General features: G+C 36.4%; 3 protein-coding genes and 1 pseudogene across 3 annotated transcripts; 3 read left to right on the forward strand and 1 right to left on the reverse strand.

Annotated features, from left to right (window-relative positions):
- Positions 1-2,666: 2,666 nt before the first annotated feature.
- Positions 2,667-7,740, forward strand: LOC112086809 (annotated as a pseudogene).
- A 1,800-nt stretch (positions 7,741-9,540) lies between these two features.
- LOC18018458 lies at positions 9,541-11,580 on the forward strand. The gene is made up of 2 exons (XM_024156707.1): positions 9,541-11,092; positions 11,162-11,580. Exons 1-2 carry the CDS (start codon positions 9,541-9,543, stop codon positions 11,578-11,580), a joined length of 1,971 nt encoding a protein of 656 aa, XP_024012475.1.
- A 1,470-nt stretch (positions 11,581-13,050) lies between these two features.
- Positions 13,051-14,140, forward strand: LOC18018459 (60S ribosomal protein L29-2). Its single transcript, XM_006400798.2, has 3 exons — positions 13,051-13,126; positions 13,682-13,785; positions 13,885-14,140. The coding sequence occupies exons 2-3, from the start codon at positions 13,684-13,686 to the stop codon at positions 13,960-13,962; spliced, it is 180 nt and encodes a 59-aa protein (XP_006400861.1). The 5' UTR covers positions 13,051-13,126; positions 13,682-13,683; the 3' UTR covers positions 13,963-14,140.
- A 468-nt stretch (positions 14,141-14,608) lies between these two features.
- On the reverse strand, positions 14,609-16,630 carry LOC18018460 (putative L-type lectin-domain containing receptor kinase I.10). Its single transcript, XM_006400799.2, has one exon. The coding sequence runs from the start codon at positions 16,628-16,630 to the stop codon at positions 14,609-14,611; it is 2,022 nt and encodes a 673-aa protein (XP_006400862.1).
- Between the last annotated feature and the right edge of the window lie 410 nt (positions 16,631-17,040).

Consider the following 17,040-nt stretch of genomic DNA (forward strand, 5'->3'; position numbering starts at 1 on the left):
TGAAGTTTCCCCTTAAAAAACTGGGCTCTAAGGTGCAAGTAATTGGTGTCCAACACGGGTCCTAAAAATCAATTAAACCCAATCTCGGTATATCTCAAAGTCCAGTATAAGGTTTTAAATCATGTAAACAAAAAAGACAATTTAACAAAAGACCAAGGTTATTTTAACCAAAAAATGAGTTGTTTCTCAAAATTGGCAAAATTAACATTAATAAATAAACCTAGTGAATGTTTTAGACTAAAATACGTTAAGACACTCCCATGTGACAATATTAAGGTAACAACTGTTCAAGTGTTTTGAATCTCTCTAACTAGGAAACAACAAACACATTCAATATTCACATGAAATAAATGACTAATGTGTTAACTGCATTATAATTAGAAAGATACAAAAACACATGAACAACAGTTAACTAATATACGTTACATGGTAACGTAACACGTATTTAGTCTAAACATTTATATAATTTATTTATTTATTTTTATTTTGCAATTTTGAGATACTAATTATTTTATTTTACTATAACTTTGGATTTTGTTAGATTTCTTTTTTGTTTACAGATTTAAAAACATATACTGACTTTGAATATAAAGAGAGTAGGTAACATGATTTTTGGACAGATGTAGACACCAATAACTGCTCCTTAGAGCATGTTTATTGCAGAAACTCATATGGATTTCTTAATAAATATTTTAATATTCAATTGAAGCTAAGAATTTTCCTAAGAAATTTGTGTTTTTTGTTGGTTTATTGGTGAAACCATATAAAGCTCTTAAAAAAACTTGTTAGTGGCATCCATGGAATACTCTTCTGTCTTGTAACGGTATATCTCATTGATCTTTTTAATATCCACCCAGTAATATTCTCTGATGTGGAAGGATAAAGCACTTAATCTATTGTTAATGGCTCTTACAAGATTCTTGGAGCTATCATTAACAGATAGCATCTCACGGGAGCATCTGAGTGCTGAGTAGAATAACGACTGCAATGAATCAGAGAGAAAAATCATGGTTAGGTCTCACGAACATATATGTATCAAGCTGTAAAGAGACAATCAGACAAAGAACTGGTGTTGAACTTACTTGGATTTCGAGGGGATGGCCATGGATACCCATTCGACGATCAATCATACAAGATCCGTCAGTGACCAACAGTGTTGAAAACATATCAAATCTGGATCGAGAACCTCTTCTGTTGTGTTCTCATCAAGTGCCACGGTCCTGAATTTGAAACTTGCAGACATCAAGCCCTGTCAAGGACTGTAACAAATTACTGTTTTCTATCAATAACATACCAAACCATACATCATCAATAATGAACACCCAATACAACTTGTAACATATAAACTAATTCATCACAATCTACTCAAATTCCACTACTCATTTCCTTATACAGTTGATCAAAACAGAGAAACCACAACCAGTATACATTGTAAATGTTCAGATTATGTCACTTTTAGCACATCAATGAGTCGATTATGATGACATTTATACCAAATTAGTCATCAACCCATAGAAACATAATCACTACACTTTCCTTAAATGTTCAGATTTTGATTCTGCGAACATCAATGAGTGACATTTACATTCAAAAATCTCTAATTTAAGATGACATTCATATATACCTGCAGCTGTAATGTGTGAAGAAGAAAGTTCCTGACGATATCTCTTTCTCCTTTAAGCAAGAAAGCCAAAGCAGAAGGCACAAAGTCTCTTATAAACACTTGATCATAATTCAAAGGCAACTTATCTCCGAAATTCATCAGAGCAGATTTCACTTCCCATCATGGATTCACTAGAGGGCAGAAGAAGCTGATCTTTAACATTCTTGACCCAAATCCTCAAACGGTAAATAACAAGACAGAATCTGCATATATACACGTTCATCATTTTCAGTCCCAAATTGAGTAATAATGTTTTAGTCCCAGAAGCCGTCGGATGAGTCCGAACTCTCGGAGAGAAGCCGTCGGAGTAGCAGAATCGTCGAAATCGCTTTGAGGGAGACAACAATGACGAGATGGGAAAAAAAAAATTATCGAGCAAGAGAAATAAACCAGATAAATATCTTTTTCTCTCCAAATTTTTTTGCCCACTCACGCGGTTACACGTGACTATAAGACACGTCTTTTCTTGTCCCGAAATAAGAAACGTATATACATAATTTGGGCTTCAGTCGAGCTTAAATGAATTAAATTTAATTAAAAAATAAGTAAGAGACAGGCTTAAAAACGCCGATAAACATGGTCTTAGATTCGGGCATCCGGCTAATTAATCTGGATCAAAACACCATTAAATTAATTCTATTATTATTATTTTTTATATTGCCGCCATGTGAAGGCAAGAGACTTGATAAAACCAATCTATGTTTGAACTTTGAATAACATTAGATTTAGTTTAAATTACTCTAAATGTACACAGTTCAATATATCCAATATTTTGAAACAAAGAAAACAATAATAAACAAAAAAGTAAACACTTCATATGCTTAGCTGTATTTTATAATAACTAAATGAAAAATCATCTATAAAACAAAAGCTTAGCTGTCTGTAAATTTATGTCTTTGTGGAGGAAATGATTGTTTGACTTCATATACATGCAAAGAGGAGGAGAAAGAGAAGCAGAGTATACCATAACAACTTCCCAAAATTCGCCGTCGGTGTAGAAGCCATGAATTCTATAGGCGGCGTCTTTAAAGAGGTGGAAATCAACGGAAACCCAACTTTCGTTTTCACACTAGATCACAGTCCAAACTCCTCCAATGAAACAGCCATTGTTTCTGGTGGAAGCGACGACCTCCCTCTTCAACAACCTCTTTTCTTATGCCCATGGACACGCTTTTGTTTGGAAGATGAAAGCGAGGAGGAAAAGTTTTACCCGTTACATAACTCCCCTCTCTTTCCCTCCAGCGGTATATATGGAAGTTATGGAATCTGTTCCTAGCTTTAGATCCAGAAGAGATGCCAAAATGCCATGTTTGCGAATCAGAGTCTGTGATGAAGGTATTAAATTGCATCGAATGTGATTTTATGGTATGTTTCATGTGCGCTACCTTACCATACAAGGTAAGGTATAAGCATGATAAACATTTCCTCACATTTTACAAATGGGAAGAGGCAAGTGATTCGGATTGGTGTGAGAAATGCGAAGCCAAATTAATTATCCGAGCCGGAGCAAAGGAATTGTTCTATATTCTCCGATACGCCAATGAAGGAACCACAGGGTTCTATGGGTGCAAGGAGTGTTGTACCACACTTCATATTCATTGCTTACTTGGGAAGGACATATATATGAAGCCTGGTCATACTATCAGTGTGGCTGGGAGAGACTATCATATTATTCACAACAATTCTAATTCTCGACCAATTTGCAGTGGAAGAAAATGCCAGCGCCGCTGTCCATTCAATACTGTTTACGAAGTTGAGACTCGACCCTCATACCTAGAAAGAAAGATAGTGTATACCCAAAGCTTTTGTTGTTTGGATTGTACCCGCTCTTGATTGAGATGCATGAGTGAGCACCCAACGAAATTCCTCATTTACTTTATCAACTGTTGTTGTTATTCCTTTATGTTTCTGCTTTCAGTTTGTTTCTTTTAATTGCTAGCCGGTGTTAGGCTTCAACCCACCGGTTGTCATTTTTTTTCTTTTCTTTTCTTTTCATTGGTGACTTTGGAATTTTCTTTGTTTATGTATGTCCTTGAATTGGTGATCTAATACTGTCTCTTTAGTCTTTGCTTTATTTGTCAAATATGTTGGTGCAAAACTACAACCCATTATATCTCCTAACCTTTTTTTTTTGTTTTAGTTTTAGTTTTACTCGAATCTTCAATTACACAAATTTTTCAATGGTTTTAATCCTTTAGTCTTCAGAAACTTATTGTCGGATGTCTTTTTAGGCTAATTACGAAGTTTGGTTATGCAACCTCCGTTTGAAGGCAGCTTCAAAGAGCTTGATATTTACACTTGGATATACTCATGAATCATGATGTTGAGTAGGAGAGAGGTTTAGATGAACTGAGCCTGATTGATTCTTTGTAGTAAACATGAGCCACTGATGATCTTTGTAAGCTGCAATAATCCAGTGGGAGAACTGTTGCAGATCCATCAAGATAAAGATTTTTTGCCCCCGAAAATTGTCATAGACAAAGCTTATCTCTTGTTGACTTGTTAGATAAATCTGAAGAAAGCAAGTGATGATCACGATCTGAAGCAATCCACAAGTCATTGCTGATGATGAAACAGAGAGTCTGGATATCATAACCTTTCAAAGCTGAAGAAAAAGGAACAAAGAAGGATGTGAGCTTGTGTTTTAGTGATGCAAGTCTAAAGCTTACTTGAAGACAAACAATTTCGATCGATTAAAATTCAGCATAATCTTTTGTTCCTAATCCATTTTAGTTGTAAATCAACGACTGACATAATTTACATGTATCATTTACCGTGCTAATTTCTACTCTACTGTAGTTTTTATGGTAAATCAAGTAATAAGAGTAGGTTTTTTTTACCAATACATACGTTTACAACCTTATCTATAATTCTAATCACAAACAAACAAGTTAAATTTTTGATTTCAAAGAGGTAACCGTTATAAAATTATTAGGCATGGGCGTTCGATTTTTCATTATTTGAAGAAGATGCAAGAGTATGAATGGTTGATACTTTATAGTAACAGTGGAGATGTCTACAAGAAACTTTCTGGGAAATTGGATAATCATTGGTTGCCTTTTATTAACATCATCTCGTGTAGCCGTTGAGCGGGCAAATTCATTGATTTGGGACAAGTCATGACATATAAAAACATATCATTGATTTGAAAGCTAATAATATCTGGTTTCAGCTATTATATTTGGTAATATTACCGAGGGTGTTGAACCCCATCATATAACACGATGGACGATGGTCAGAAGTATTTAACTTTGACAACATATTTTTGTTTTATTTTTTGCGAATATTATTATTTCATAACTTTTAACGTTTTGTTCTTCCGAGTACAATCGGAGGTGGAACTGGGGCAAAAAAAAAAACGAAATATTTGATTTTGAGATCTGAGTGTTTGACCGATAAGAAACAACTCAATCATCCAACAACGGCCGGCTGGTTCGGTATATGGCTAACTCCGATTTACTGACAATCAAATTGATTCGTGACTTAGCACTACTTTCGCTTAAGATTTCTAGAAAGTAGAATCTAATTTTGTCAAGCGTTGAATAATAAGTGTGTTTGTTTTTTCCAAATGGGAGTTCTTAATAAGTTTGCTTATTAAAGTTACAATCAATATTGCCAAGTGGGAGTATTAACAGCAATTTATTTCTTCTTTTTTTTGACAATATTATAAGTGCATCATCTTATATATAAAACGTGATCAACTCTCTCCAGCTGATCGTCATGTCAACACGGGAGAGAGTGACACGTATCCCCCACAAATCTTAATTAAAAAAAAAATTTCTCTCGAAAAAACATCAGATAAAAACGTTTTCTCTTCCCCATTCGTTACGAGTCTCTCCGAGAAGGTCTTTAGAGGTTCCGATCACGCCAGACTTTGTTCTGACGGAGCTTAACTGTTGCCGTTGTAAGATTATATGTTCATTATCAGTTCGAGAAAAAACCATGTAAAATTCAATCTCCAGATTCCTCTGTTCTTCAAATATTGGGTTCGATTCGGGAACCTTATATCAAGTTTTTATAAATTTTTGCTTAATTAGGGTTTCACAATAATTGTGAGCAATTTGATTCTATTGGTTAATATTCTGGGCTAAAGATATGTCTTCGTCCTGTCCTGAGCCGAAAATCTAATAAGCAAAAGTTTGGCACCGCGGAAACAGTTTCAATTACCGATTTCAGGGTCAAACCAACAGACCAAGGTGATTTTTCTCTCTCTTTTTTTGTATCTCGATTGGTATCTTCGTAAGGATTTTGAGAATTGGAAAGACTTGAAGAATCCATTGCTTGCTCAGTTCCGTAGAGAGAAATTGAGAGCAGCTAAGGTTTGTAAAGGTTTGTCAAAGAACGGGAAGGCTCAAAACCTTGCTTAACAACACTGGCTTGAAGCGGTGTGTTTGTGACTAATCTCAGTTTCGTTTATGAACTTTCTGCCAACAGATTGACCCAAGACATCGGTATGGACAGAACATGCACTTTTACTACAACAAATGGCTCCACTGTCAGAGTAGAGAACCTTTCTTCTACTGGTAATTTCTTCCCACCTACTCATTATCTTTTCTTTTCTTTTTTTGTCCTAAATCAAGTAACTAAACTTAGAAATGGGTTTGATTCAAATGTTGCAGGCTTCATATTGGCGAGGGGAAAGAAGTAAATCTTGTGGAGAAATGTCTTCCATTGAAACTACAACAACATTGCATTAAGTATCTTGGTCCGGTTAGTATCCATTCTTTTTATCTCTGCTCAATAAGTAACTTTGCCCAGGAATTAGAACTTGTTTCTTATTGTTGTCATCTTTATGTTTTGTGTAGATGGAAAGGAAAGCTTATGAGGTGGTTGTGGAAGACGGCAAGTTCTAAGAATTTCTCGATACATTCTTTGTCATTTGACAATTTGATGGCTATGTTCTGAGAATTTTTGGTAGGGAATGGAGAATGTTAAAGCTTTCACGACTTAGTTCTGAGATCCGTGCTTTAAAATCTTTTCCTATTGTATGTTCGCCAAATTCAGGCACAGTGACTATATATATATATATTGAGCAATTGAGTTGGAAGATTTGTTGGGATTTGCCTTAATGTACTCACAATTCTTTGATCACAGGGCAATGTATTGGAATCGACGACCAAAAGTATCAAAAACTAAAAATAAAATCCAAAGAAAGAGCTCAATATAAGAAGGGTGCTATTGTGGAAGTCAGAAGTGAAGAAGCTTACACGGGTTCTTGGTATTGTGCACGTATACTTAATTTATTAGCTGATGATAAGTACATTGTTGAACACTTGAGATTTTCAAGAGATGGCGACGAGTCTATCCCTCTGAGAGATTTGGTAGAAGCCCAGAACATAAGACGAGTTCCTCCTTCGCAACTCTCGCCTGTTGCACGCTGTGAACCAGGGGATGAAGTTGATGTTTGGTTCAACAAACGGTGGTGGATCGACAGGGTTTCCAAAGTGCTTGCATGAGGTTCAATGTACTTAGTCTATTTCATCTCCACGGGTGAAGAATTGACAGTCCTACATTTCAATTTGAGGCCCGGGAAAGAGTGGATCAATGGACGATGGATTAATTCTTACAAGTATGGCTACTACATACAATGTCTTGCTATTAACTAATCTTGTTAATTATTTGTTGAATACAGGTGTTTACACTGTTATAATTCTCACAGTTTGTGCGTTCCTTTTTGTGTACAGAGAGAATGCTTCAAACCTCCATAGAAGAAGATACACTGTTATAAGGCTCATGGTACTCTGCAAAGATTATAAGCTACTTAAGGGAAAACAGATACACAGTATCAAACACTGAGAACGGTGGGTGGAATAGAGTTGTTAAAGGAAGAAGCAAGAGGCCTAGATATAAGACCTAATCCTCCTCAACTTATTTTAAGGGCGTGTTGATATGAATTGTTAGAAGATGTGGAAGCTTGGTTTAACGATGGATGGTGGTCTGGTCGAGTCTATAAGATCAACAGCAACTACATGCGATATGGTGTCTACTTCAAAACTACTGATGAGAGATTGGAGTTTGCTTACACTGATCTAAGGCCTTGCAAAGTTTGGAGGAAAGGGAAATGGAGCCGTGCTTAAGATTGAGAAGAAGATGACTAATAGTAGGTGGTGATGAAGAAGATAATTAACGTGACTTGATTATAAATTTGTTGTTAAAAATTGGTTATATGACATTTTGATGTTGGTGATGTGGTTAATTTTCTTAATATATGTTTTCTTCTCCAATGCTTACATTCTTTCTTTTTTCTTTGTGTTTTCTGGTCATTGTTGAATATGCTTTTTTTGGGAGAAACCGTTTTATTGAATTTCTTAGATATAACTACAGTTAGAAGTCTAAAACTCCAAAAAAAGAAAAAAAAATCAGAACAGTGTTTTCAATTGACTATAAATTAATCATACTAAAATTATTGACATTATTAAAGGACAAAAACCACAAACACCAAAATAAAATAACAGCAAATATACTTCAGACATGTACACATTAAAATGCACGTTTTGGTAGTTTATTTCACTGCTTTGAATAGGAGATGAAATGAGTAATATTTTAATAGAAACACCAAAAAACTAAAATACCGGAAACATGATAGGTTATTAAAAATAAAGATTTAAACAATTAAATAAAGACAGAAAAAATTATAATACCATTGGTAAATAAATTTGCAAAAAGTATTATTTATTCAAAAAAAAATGTAAACAATTATAATTAGTTACTTCTCTTTCTAAACCACAAATTTGCATCGTAGCTTCCCTAAAGAAATGTTATTTTCAACCTAAATGAAAAAATAGTTACAGATTTAAACATTATTCAAACAAAAATAAAAGAAATTATCTGCATATAGCGCGAACTTTCACCTAGTATAAATAAAACATAAATGACTATCATGTCTAATGAAGATGTCAGAGGGACGAAAAAGAAGATGAAGAAAATGACGAAAATATTACACAACTCCAAACTATTCTCGATTTCACATGAAATAAATGACTAATGTGCTAACTGCATTATAATTAGAAAGATACAACACATGAACAACCGTTAGTAGATATACGTTAAATGGAAACGTATTATTTAGTCTAAACATTTATTTATTTATTTATCTTGAAATTTTGCAATTTTGAGATACTAATTCTTTTATTTTACTATAATTTTAGACTATATTAGATTTTTTTTTACAGATTTAAAAACATATATTTGAATACAAACGGAGTAGGTAAGATAATTTTTGGACAGATTTAGACTCCACTAATTACTCCTTAGATCCGGCTAATCCGGATCAAAATACCTTTAAATTAATTACAAGATCAAATTTTCATTTAGTTAGTTAACTCTATTGTATTATTATTTGTTTTTTATATTGCCGCCATGCGAAGGCAAAACACTTGATGATTTATATATGAAAAAATAAAATATATATTCAAAAGGTTGTACGATCTCGAAATGATTAATGAATTTTATATATAAATAAAATAAAAAAATTCAAACCAATGTACTTCTCCCGTAATCTTAAAATATAAGATACTTTAGAGAGAACACAAATTGTTTTTTTGTTAATATATGAATTAAAAATAATTAAACAATTGTAGAAAAGATTACATAATACGATCGTTCTTTCATTTTCAAATAAATTTAAAGTTATGTAAGAAAGTGAGAACTTTTCATATTTTGAAACAAATAAAAAATAATCTATTAAACAGTAGCTTAGCTGTATTTTTAATAATTAAATGATCTATTACTAAACAATAGCTTAGCTGTCTGTAATTTTATGTCCTCCTGTACGAAATGATTATTTATTGACTTTATATATAAATGGAGAGAGGAGGAGAAAGAGAAGAAGAGTATACCAGAACCACTTCCCAAAATTCGACGTCGGTGTAGCAGCCATGAGTTCCATAGGCGTCTTTAAAAAAGTGGAAATCGATGGAAACCCAACTTTCGTTTTCACACTAGATCACAGTCCAAACTCCTCCGATGAAGCAGCCATCGTTTCTGGTGGAAGCGGCGACCTCCCTCTTCAACAACCTCTTTTCTTATGCCCATGGACACGCTTTCTTTTGGAAGCCCGTAGAGAAGAAAAGAGAGGTGGAGACAGAGAACGGGAAAAGCTTTTCCCGTTCCATGATTCCCCTCACTTTCCTTCTAGTGGTCTGCAAGAGGAGTCTTTGCCTGTTGATGAAACCGGAGAGGAATTCGGATGGCTGGAGCTTGGTGCAAGTTATCTTACTAAAGGGCAAAAGATACGTTGTAAGCTTCCTGTACTCCCTCTGTATTGGTGCAACAATGAAGAACCTGATGATGATGGTGAAAATATTTGCATGTGTGAAAACAGAAATGTCGGTACAGACTATTATTTCTGCGTAGGGTGTGATGAGAGATACCACAAAGAATGTGTTGAGTCTCCACTTCAAATCAAACATCCTTTCCACCCTAGACACTCTCTCCAACTTTTCCTGACTCCTCGTGGATGCGATTATCATTGTGCCCATTGTTTAACATATCTAACTTTGAAAAGTTACCATTGTACTAGCTGCAATCTGAACTTGGACCCAATTTGTGCTATGAAGCAGCTACCCATTGTTAAAAACCACCCAAAAAGGCATGTCCATCCTCTCACCTTTTTCCCTAGACAAGATTCCTTAGCTTGCAATGTTTGTGGTGTGATTAAAAAATTCAATCCCACCTATGTCTGTGTTCCATGTGACTTCGTAGCCCATCGAAACTGTATTTATTTCCCTTTTGTCATAAAAATATCCCGTCACCGTCATCGCGTTGCTTTTACCTCTTCTCTTCCTTCTGGGGAATGGTTTTGTGGAGTCTGTCGTCGAGAGATTGACAACCATTATGGTGCGTACGCTTGCCAGAAACATTGTAATAACTATTTCGTTCATACAAGATGTGCGTTGCGGGGAGATGTGTGGGATGGAGTTGAACTCGAAGGAGTACCAGAAGAACCCGATGTAGTTGTTGAGCCGTTCGAGAGGATAGCTGAAGGAATAATACTCCATTTTACTCATGCCCATCAGATGCGACTCGAGGTCAGTTTAGTTTACGACCGCACAAAAATTTGCCAAGCATGTGTCCTTCCGATCTACGAGGGTAGTTTCTATGCATGTATGGATCAATGTGACTTTATCCTACATGATGCATGTGCAAATGCTCCCCGGAGGATACATCATCCGTTACATCCACATCCACTTACGCTAAAGGCCGTCGCTGTTACATTTGAAGATGATGGTCAGTTTCATTGTAATGCTTGTGCTCAGCGTGGTTGTGGTTTTGTTTATGAGTGTCAAGTAGAAGAAGAATGCTTCCAACTAGACGTAATGTGTGCCTCCATTTCTGAGCCGTTTCATTATCATGGTCATAAACATCCTTTGTTCCTAGCTTTAGATCCAGATGAGAAACATCAATGCCACATTTGCAAAGGAGGGTACAGTAAGCTATTAAATTGCATTGAATGTGATTTTGTGGTATGTTTCATGTGCGCTGCTTTACCATACAAAGTAAGGTATAAGCATGATAAGCATTTCCTTACATTTTGCAACTGGCAAGAGGCAAGTGACTCAGATTGGTGTGAGATATGCGAAGGCAAATTAATTGTCGGAGAAAATGATTTCAAGTTCTATGTTGTCGGATACGGCATTGAAGGAACCACAGGGTTCTATGGGTGCAATGAGTGTTGTACCACACTTCATATTCATTGCTTACTTGGGAAGCAGAGATATATGAAGCCTGGTCAAACTATCTACGTGACAATGAAGTCGAGAAGCTGTCGTATTCTTCACAACAATTCTAATTCTCGACCAATTTGCAGTGGAAGAAAATGCCAGCGCCGCTGTCTATTCAATACTGTTTTCAAAGTTGATGCTCACATCTTTTGTTGTTGGGAATGTGCCCAGCTTTTTGATGAGGATGATGAATGAGTGAGCACTCATACAAAGTTATTCTGCTTTCAGTTTGTTTCTTTTTATTGTGTAAGCCGTTTAGGCTTGGACCCACGCTTGTCTTTTTTTATTTTATTTTTTCTTTTCTTTTCGACGGTACTTTTGGAATTTCTTTTTATTTTCCTTGTTTGTGTATGTCCTTGAATTGGTGTTGTAAGAATTTCCATTACACAAATTCCAAAGGCTTTCATCCTTCGTCTTCAGAAACTACTAATGAGCTCCTACTAGAAGAGGGATCCCCAAATATCAAATATCTGAATTAATGTAGTTCAGAGTCCCCTTTTAGGTCTGACATTTGTAGTTTTGAAACCCAATATGCGAGGCATTTTTCATACACAAATTTTTAACACAGAGTTAACCACTTGATTATGTTCTGATCTAGAGATCTTTCTTAATCAGCAAATTCATTTACTACAAGAAAACGATGTTTACTATAGACAAAAAAAAAAATCACTCTGTTTAAAGCTTTCCATTAACCATACATACTTTCCTAACACATGTAATCACTTTCCAAAATCTTGCAAAGTATGTTTTAGATTGTTTACTACAAACATAACACACAGTTCTAGCTTAAATCAAAACATCTTTCTATCAGATTTCCATGTTTTACAAGCAGCCTAGTTTGTCTTAAGCCAGGCATCCGTTTGGTATCAGACCAAGTCATATATAAGAGGATAACCACTATGAGATAAAAGGGACCGTAAGAAACAGTACTTGAAGTCGTAACCACGATCCACATAGAATGTTTTGCTGGATGTTTGTTAAACACTTATCTTTATAAAATATTTAAAGGGAGAACGAGAAGATACATATACAAGCAGAGATAAGACTACAAGTTACTTTCTGACAAATTCATTGATTTGGGACAAAGTGAGAGAAGATAACACTACGTATCGCTAATAAGATCTACCTTCTGCTATGTGTATTGGGTATTTAACCGGGAGATGTCTCAAAAGTTACTTTCTTAGAAACTGATAATCATCGGTGCCTTTTATAAAAAAATCATCTTATGTAGCTGTATCGCTATTCTAGCGGAAAAATTCATTGATTTGAGACAGGTGAAAATAATATTTGGTTTAGCCATCAGCTATGTAAGTAACATTGGCTACTTTTACCTCTTATTAGTTAATATACCGAGGGTGTTGAAGCAATCATCATTACACGATGATCACAATTATCTAACGTTGGCAACATATTTGTGATTTATTGCTGAGGATTATTAATATTTGATGAGATCAAAATCGCACCAACTTTTTAACATTTGAACAACCTTTTTCACTGGGCCCCGTCGAAAGTATAGCCTAGCACGAGCCTGCCAAATTCTGAATAAACCAGTTAAGCCCGCCGGCCCAGGGCTGGCCTAAACGAGCAAGGGCAAATTGGTAAAACTAAAAACCCAAAGAAAGTGCGAAAACCCTAGAATTCGTAGCAATAAGTACCCAGACTTAAATTCAGATTCAGGGTTCGCTCTCATTTCTCTTCTTTTCGTAGCCGCAAGACACCTCTCAGATCCTTAAACTTGCAGGTGAGAAAACTCTTATAGGTTTATATTTTTTCCATCGTCTTATGGTTCTTGATACGGTTTATGTATCGTTGCCTCTGTCTTCGTCGTTTAGATTCCTTAGCATAAGCCGTATTTTGAATGCGAAAATCGCTTACGCTATGCTGTGATACCGTTTTGATTCTATACGCTACTAGCCTCGCATGCTGTTATGTCTTATAATCAATCCGATCTGTTTTCCAAGTGTTCGTTTAATCGTGTTTTCTCGAATTTTGACGTGGAAGCTGGTAGTCTGCTGTGTTTGGTTGATGATGATTCTTAGTTTAGTTAGATTTATATTGCATTGGGGTTAGATCTTCCGATTTCATAATTCTCAGAAGATGGATTAACAGAAAATGTGTTGCAATTAGTTTAAACGACGATATAAGATCACGTATCAATGGATCTGTATTGTCTTTAGCCGAAGTTTATGCTGTTTCGAGTTTTTGTTGGTTCTTGACTTTTGAGAACATCACAACAACATTTAGCTTAAGTTTATACTGTTTGGAGTTTAAGTTGAATCCTTTGTTTTTTTAACAGAGATGGCCAAGTCGAAGAATCACACGGCGCATAACCAGTCGGCCAAGGCCCACAAGAACGGAATCAAGAAGCCAAGGAGACACCGTCACACCTCAACCAAAGGAGTAAGTATCGATTACATTTTCAAAGCCTAATTATCTATATGACGAGTTTAGTTTCGGAGTTTGATTTTGTTTCTCTATCTTTTTGTGAAAATGTTCCAGATGGACCCAAAGTTCCTGAGGAACCAGAGGTACGCAAGGAAGCACAACGTTAAGAGCGGCGAGAATGCTGAAGAATAAGCTTTTTGTTTCTCAAGATACATTTTGAGGTTGTTATGAATTAAGACTGTTTTAGACAAAAGAACCAATTTACTTTTCCCTTGTAATTTTCGTTTCTTGACTATGTTTACGCAAGTGGTTTGTGCACTCTTGTCAAGATTCTGTTCACATTCTCTTAATTTCGATTTTCTTGACTAGATTCAAACCCTCTATTATACGTATGTGTTTGTCAAGACGAGATATTATATACTAAATCGCTTGTCTTATATAATAAAAACCATAGGACAATGAGACAATGATGAAAAATCCATTTGCATCATCAGCCATTAACTATGTTTCTAGCATTCAGTTTGTTTCTATTAACTGTTAGCCGCTTAGGCTTCGGATTCCAGGTTGTTAAACATTTAACTTTTATAAAGTAATGGTTTTAAGGGAGAACAAGAAGATACAAATATGAATGGTTATACAAGCAGAGATAAGACTACAAGTTACTTTCTGACAAATTCATTGATTTGGGACAAAGTTAGAGAAGATAAAATGATCTTGAAGGCTAAGAAGATCTGCTTTCTGCTATGTACATTGAGTATTTACCTCTAACAACCGAGGGTGTTGAAACCGGTGAGATGATATGAGGTTTTTCTACTCCGCAACTAGATGAAGAGAGTTCTTAGATTCCAATGTGTGTCACCATGGCTAATCCGTTGAAAGGTGAGTTATTGGCCGAGGAAGAAGAGATCGAGGAAGCTGACCAACTCCCCGAAGCTACAAGGGAGGCTGCATCGATCAGAACCGAAGAATGACTGCTAAACCCCACAGTATATGGTGAGACATCTGGCAAAGGTAAGCTCTTGTTTAAGTATAGGACCACTTGTTCCATTGTAGGCCTTGATTCCGGCACAATATTTGAACAGAGCAAACCGAGTTTCATAACCAACTCGACTTCCTCGGGTAAGAATTCATCTCCCAATCTCGGGTCAATAGCATCAAGCAAAGAATCCCTTTTCCAACACTCACAAACCCATTTGATCAGAATTCGTTTCTCACACTGTAACTGTGGCTCCACAGGTCTCCTCCCACACGTTACTTCAAGCATGAAAACACCAAAGGCATACACATCAGTTCCAGTGGAAGCTACCATATCAATGATTTCAGGCGCCATGTACCCTATAGTTCCAACCGCTCCTGTTGGATATGCATAGCCTCCATGGTCATGAAACCTGGCCATACCAAAATCCCCTAGCCTTCCGTTGAACTCAGCGTCCAACATAATGTTTGAAGCTTTGATGTCTCGGTGCAGAACAACTTGGTCAGCACCTGTATGGAGGTAACAGAGAGCAGAGGCTATTCCCTTAACGATTACAAGTCTCTGCGGCCAAGGAAGCACCGGTTTCTGGTCATCAAACAAATGCTCGTCAAGACTACCGTTGGGCATGTACTCGGAGACCAGAAGAAGCTCATGCTTTCTCCTGCAATACCCAAGAAGTGGAACAAGATTCCTGTGTTTCAGACATCTCATGCTCACCACTTCAGACACAAACTGCTTCACACCTTGATCACCGTCATGGGACATTCTCTTCACAGCTATTTCTCTGCTTAGAAGCAGAGCTCCTCTGTAGACTTCTCCAAAGCCTCCTTTTCCAAGAAACTCATCCTTGTTGAACCCATTTGTTGCTTTGTATAATGACTTGTAAGAGAAACGATGTGCACCAAACTCTTTTTCCCATGCTTCGGTTACTTCTGCATACTTCCTTCTCCTGAAAATATACATTCCGGTAAGAACAACCAATCCCACGATAGCCAGAAAACCGAGCAGGACAATAACACGTCGAGATAGATTCTTATGTACAGCTCTAGGATGAGGAACTTCAGGGAGTCTTGAGATGCCAAGAAGCTGTAAAGATCCTCTCTTTGTGCTAAAACTCCACGAAAGAAGGTATTGATAACTGATAGCTGTCCCTGTTGCTGCAGAGAACCCAACGAAAAGTCTTGATCTATTCGGAAATATCTCTGAAAGATTGATGGGTTGTGACAAAAGAGGCCGACTTGGCTTCTGGACTTCAAGAGGAGCCATTGAGACATTGAGCATATTGCCTTCATAATCAACCCAGACATGTATTGGTTTTCCACTCAAGAGGTTTATGCTTTCGTTCTTCTTCTTTATGTCGGAATAGTAAGACGCTGAAGCTATTCCAACAGACAGGGGAGTGTGCACATCAATCCCCACATGATTGTTATTGATATCTTCGAAATCTGGATTCCAAATAGTGTCAAGCTCAACAGCAAACACATCAGAAGAAGGAGATCCGTTTTTGGAAACGTTGAAAATCCCCAAGTATCTAGTTGATTCTGCGTGCGAGAAGTCCATAGAAGGAGAGACTACAAAGGCCATGCCATGGCCGCCTTCAACTCCTGGCTGAGGCACCAAAGCGCAAACAAAGTGTGTTGAGAAGGAGAGTGGTTTAGATGAACTGAGCCTAATTGGTTCCTTGTAGAAAACATGAGCCATTTGATGATCTGAAGCGTTTGTAAGCTGCAGTAATCCATTGGGAAGAACTGTTGCAGATCCATCAAGATAAAGATTTTCTTGCCCCAGAAAGTTGTCATAGACAAAGCTTATCTCTTGTTGACATGTTAGATAAATCAGATGAAAGCAAGAGATCATTAGGATCTGAAGCAATCCACAAGTCATTGCTGATGATGATGATACAGAGAGTCTGAATATCATAACCTTGCAAAGCTGAAGAAAAAGGAAAGATGTGAGCTTGTGTTTTAGTGATGCAGTCTAAAGTATTGTTTGTTTATCCAAAGGGAATATATTAGCATCATATGCAGTCGCCAGTTTTTCCCTTTACAAACTGGACTCCATTAATGCTATAATATTAGATAAATTAACAAAAAAGCTTGATTGATTTGAGACAATATTTTAATATATATTACCCAAGTTCAACCCAATGAAGCTACGCAATGCTGCATGTGGTGTAGCCAGAAACGGTAATAACGGGTCAAAGAAACAAAACTAAACACTAGCTTATTGTCGTCTTTAGACCACTGAATTTTTGCTTCCTCAACTTGGAGCTCGCTTATACTTTAAGTATTCCG

This window comes from Eutrema salsugineum, unplaced genomic scaffold, assembly GCF_000478725.1.
Source record: "Eutrema salsugineum unplaced genomic scaffold, Eutsalg1_0 scaffold_2, whole genome shotgun sequence".
NCBI classification, from domain to species: Eukaryota; Viridiplantae; Streptophyta; class Magnoliopsida; order Brassicales; family Brassicaceae; genus Eutrema; species Eutrema salsugineum.

Bases quoted from the DNA above. Each gene is read 5' to 3' on its own strand.
- LOC18018460 (XM_006400799.2), bottom strand. From the start codon at position 16,630: ATGACTTGTGGATTGCTTCAGATCCTAATGATCTCTTGCTTTCATCTG.
- LOC18018458 (XM_024156707.1), top strand. From the start codon at position 9,541: ATGAGTTCCATAGGCGTCTTTAAAAAAGTGGAAATCGATGGAAACCCA. The intron at 11,093-11,161 runs GTAAGCTATTAA...TACCATACAAAG, and splicing joins CATTTGCAAAGGAGGGTACA to TAAGGTATAAGCATGATAAG.
- LOC18018459 (XM_006400798.2), top strand. From the start codon at position 13,684: ATGGCCAAGTCGAAGAATCACACGGCGCATAACCAGTCGGCCAAGGCC. The intron at 13,786-13,884 runs GTAAGTATCGAT...AAAATGTTCCAG, and splicing joins GTCACACCTCAACCAAAGGA to ATGGACCCAAAGTTCCTGAG.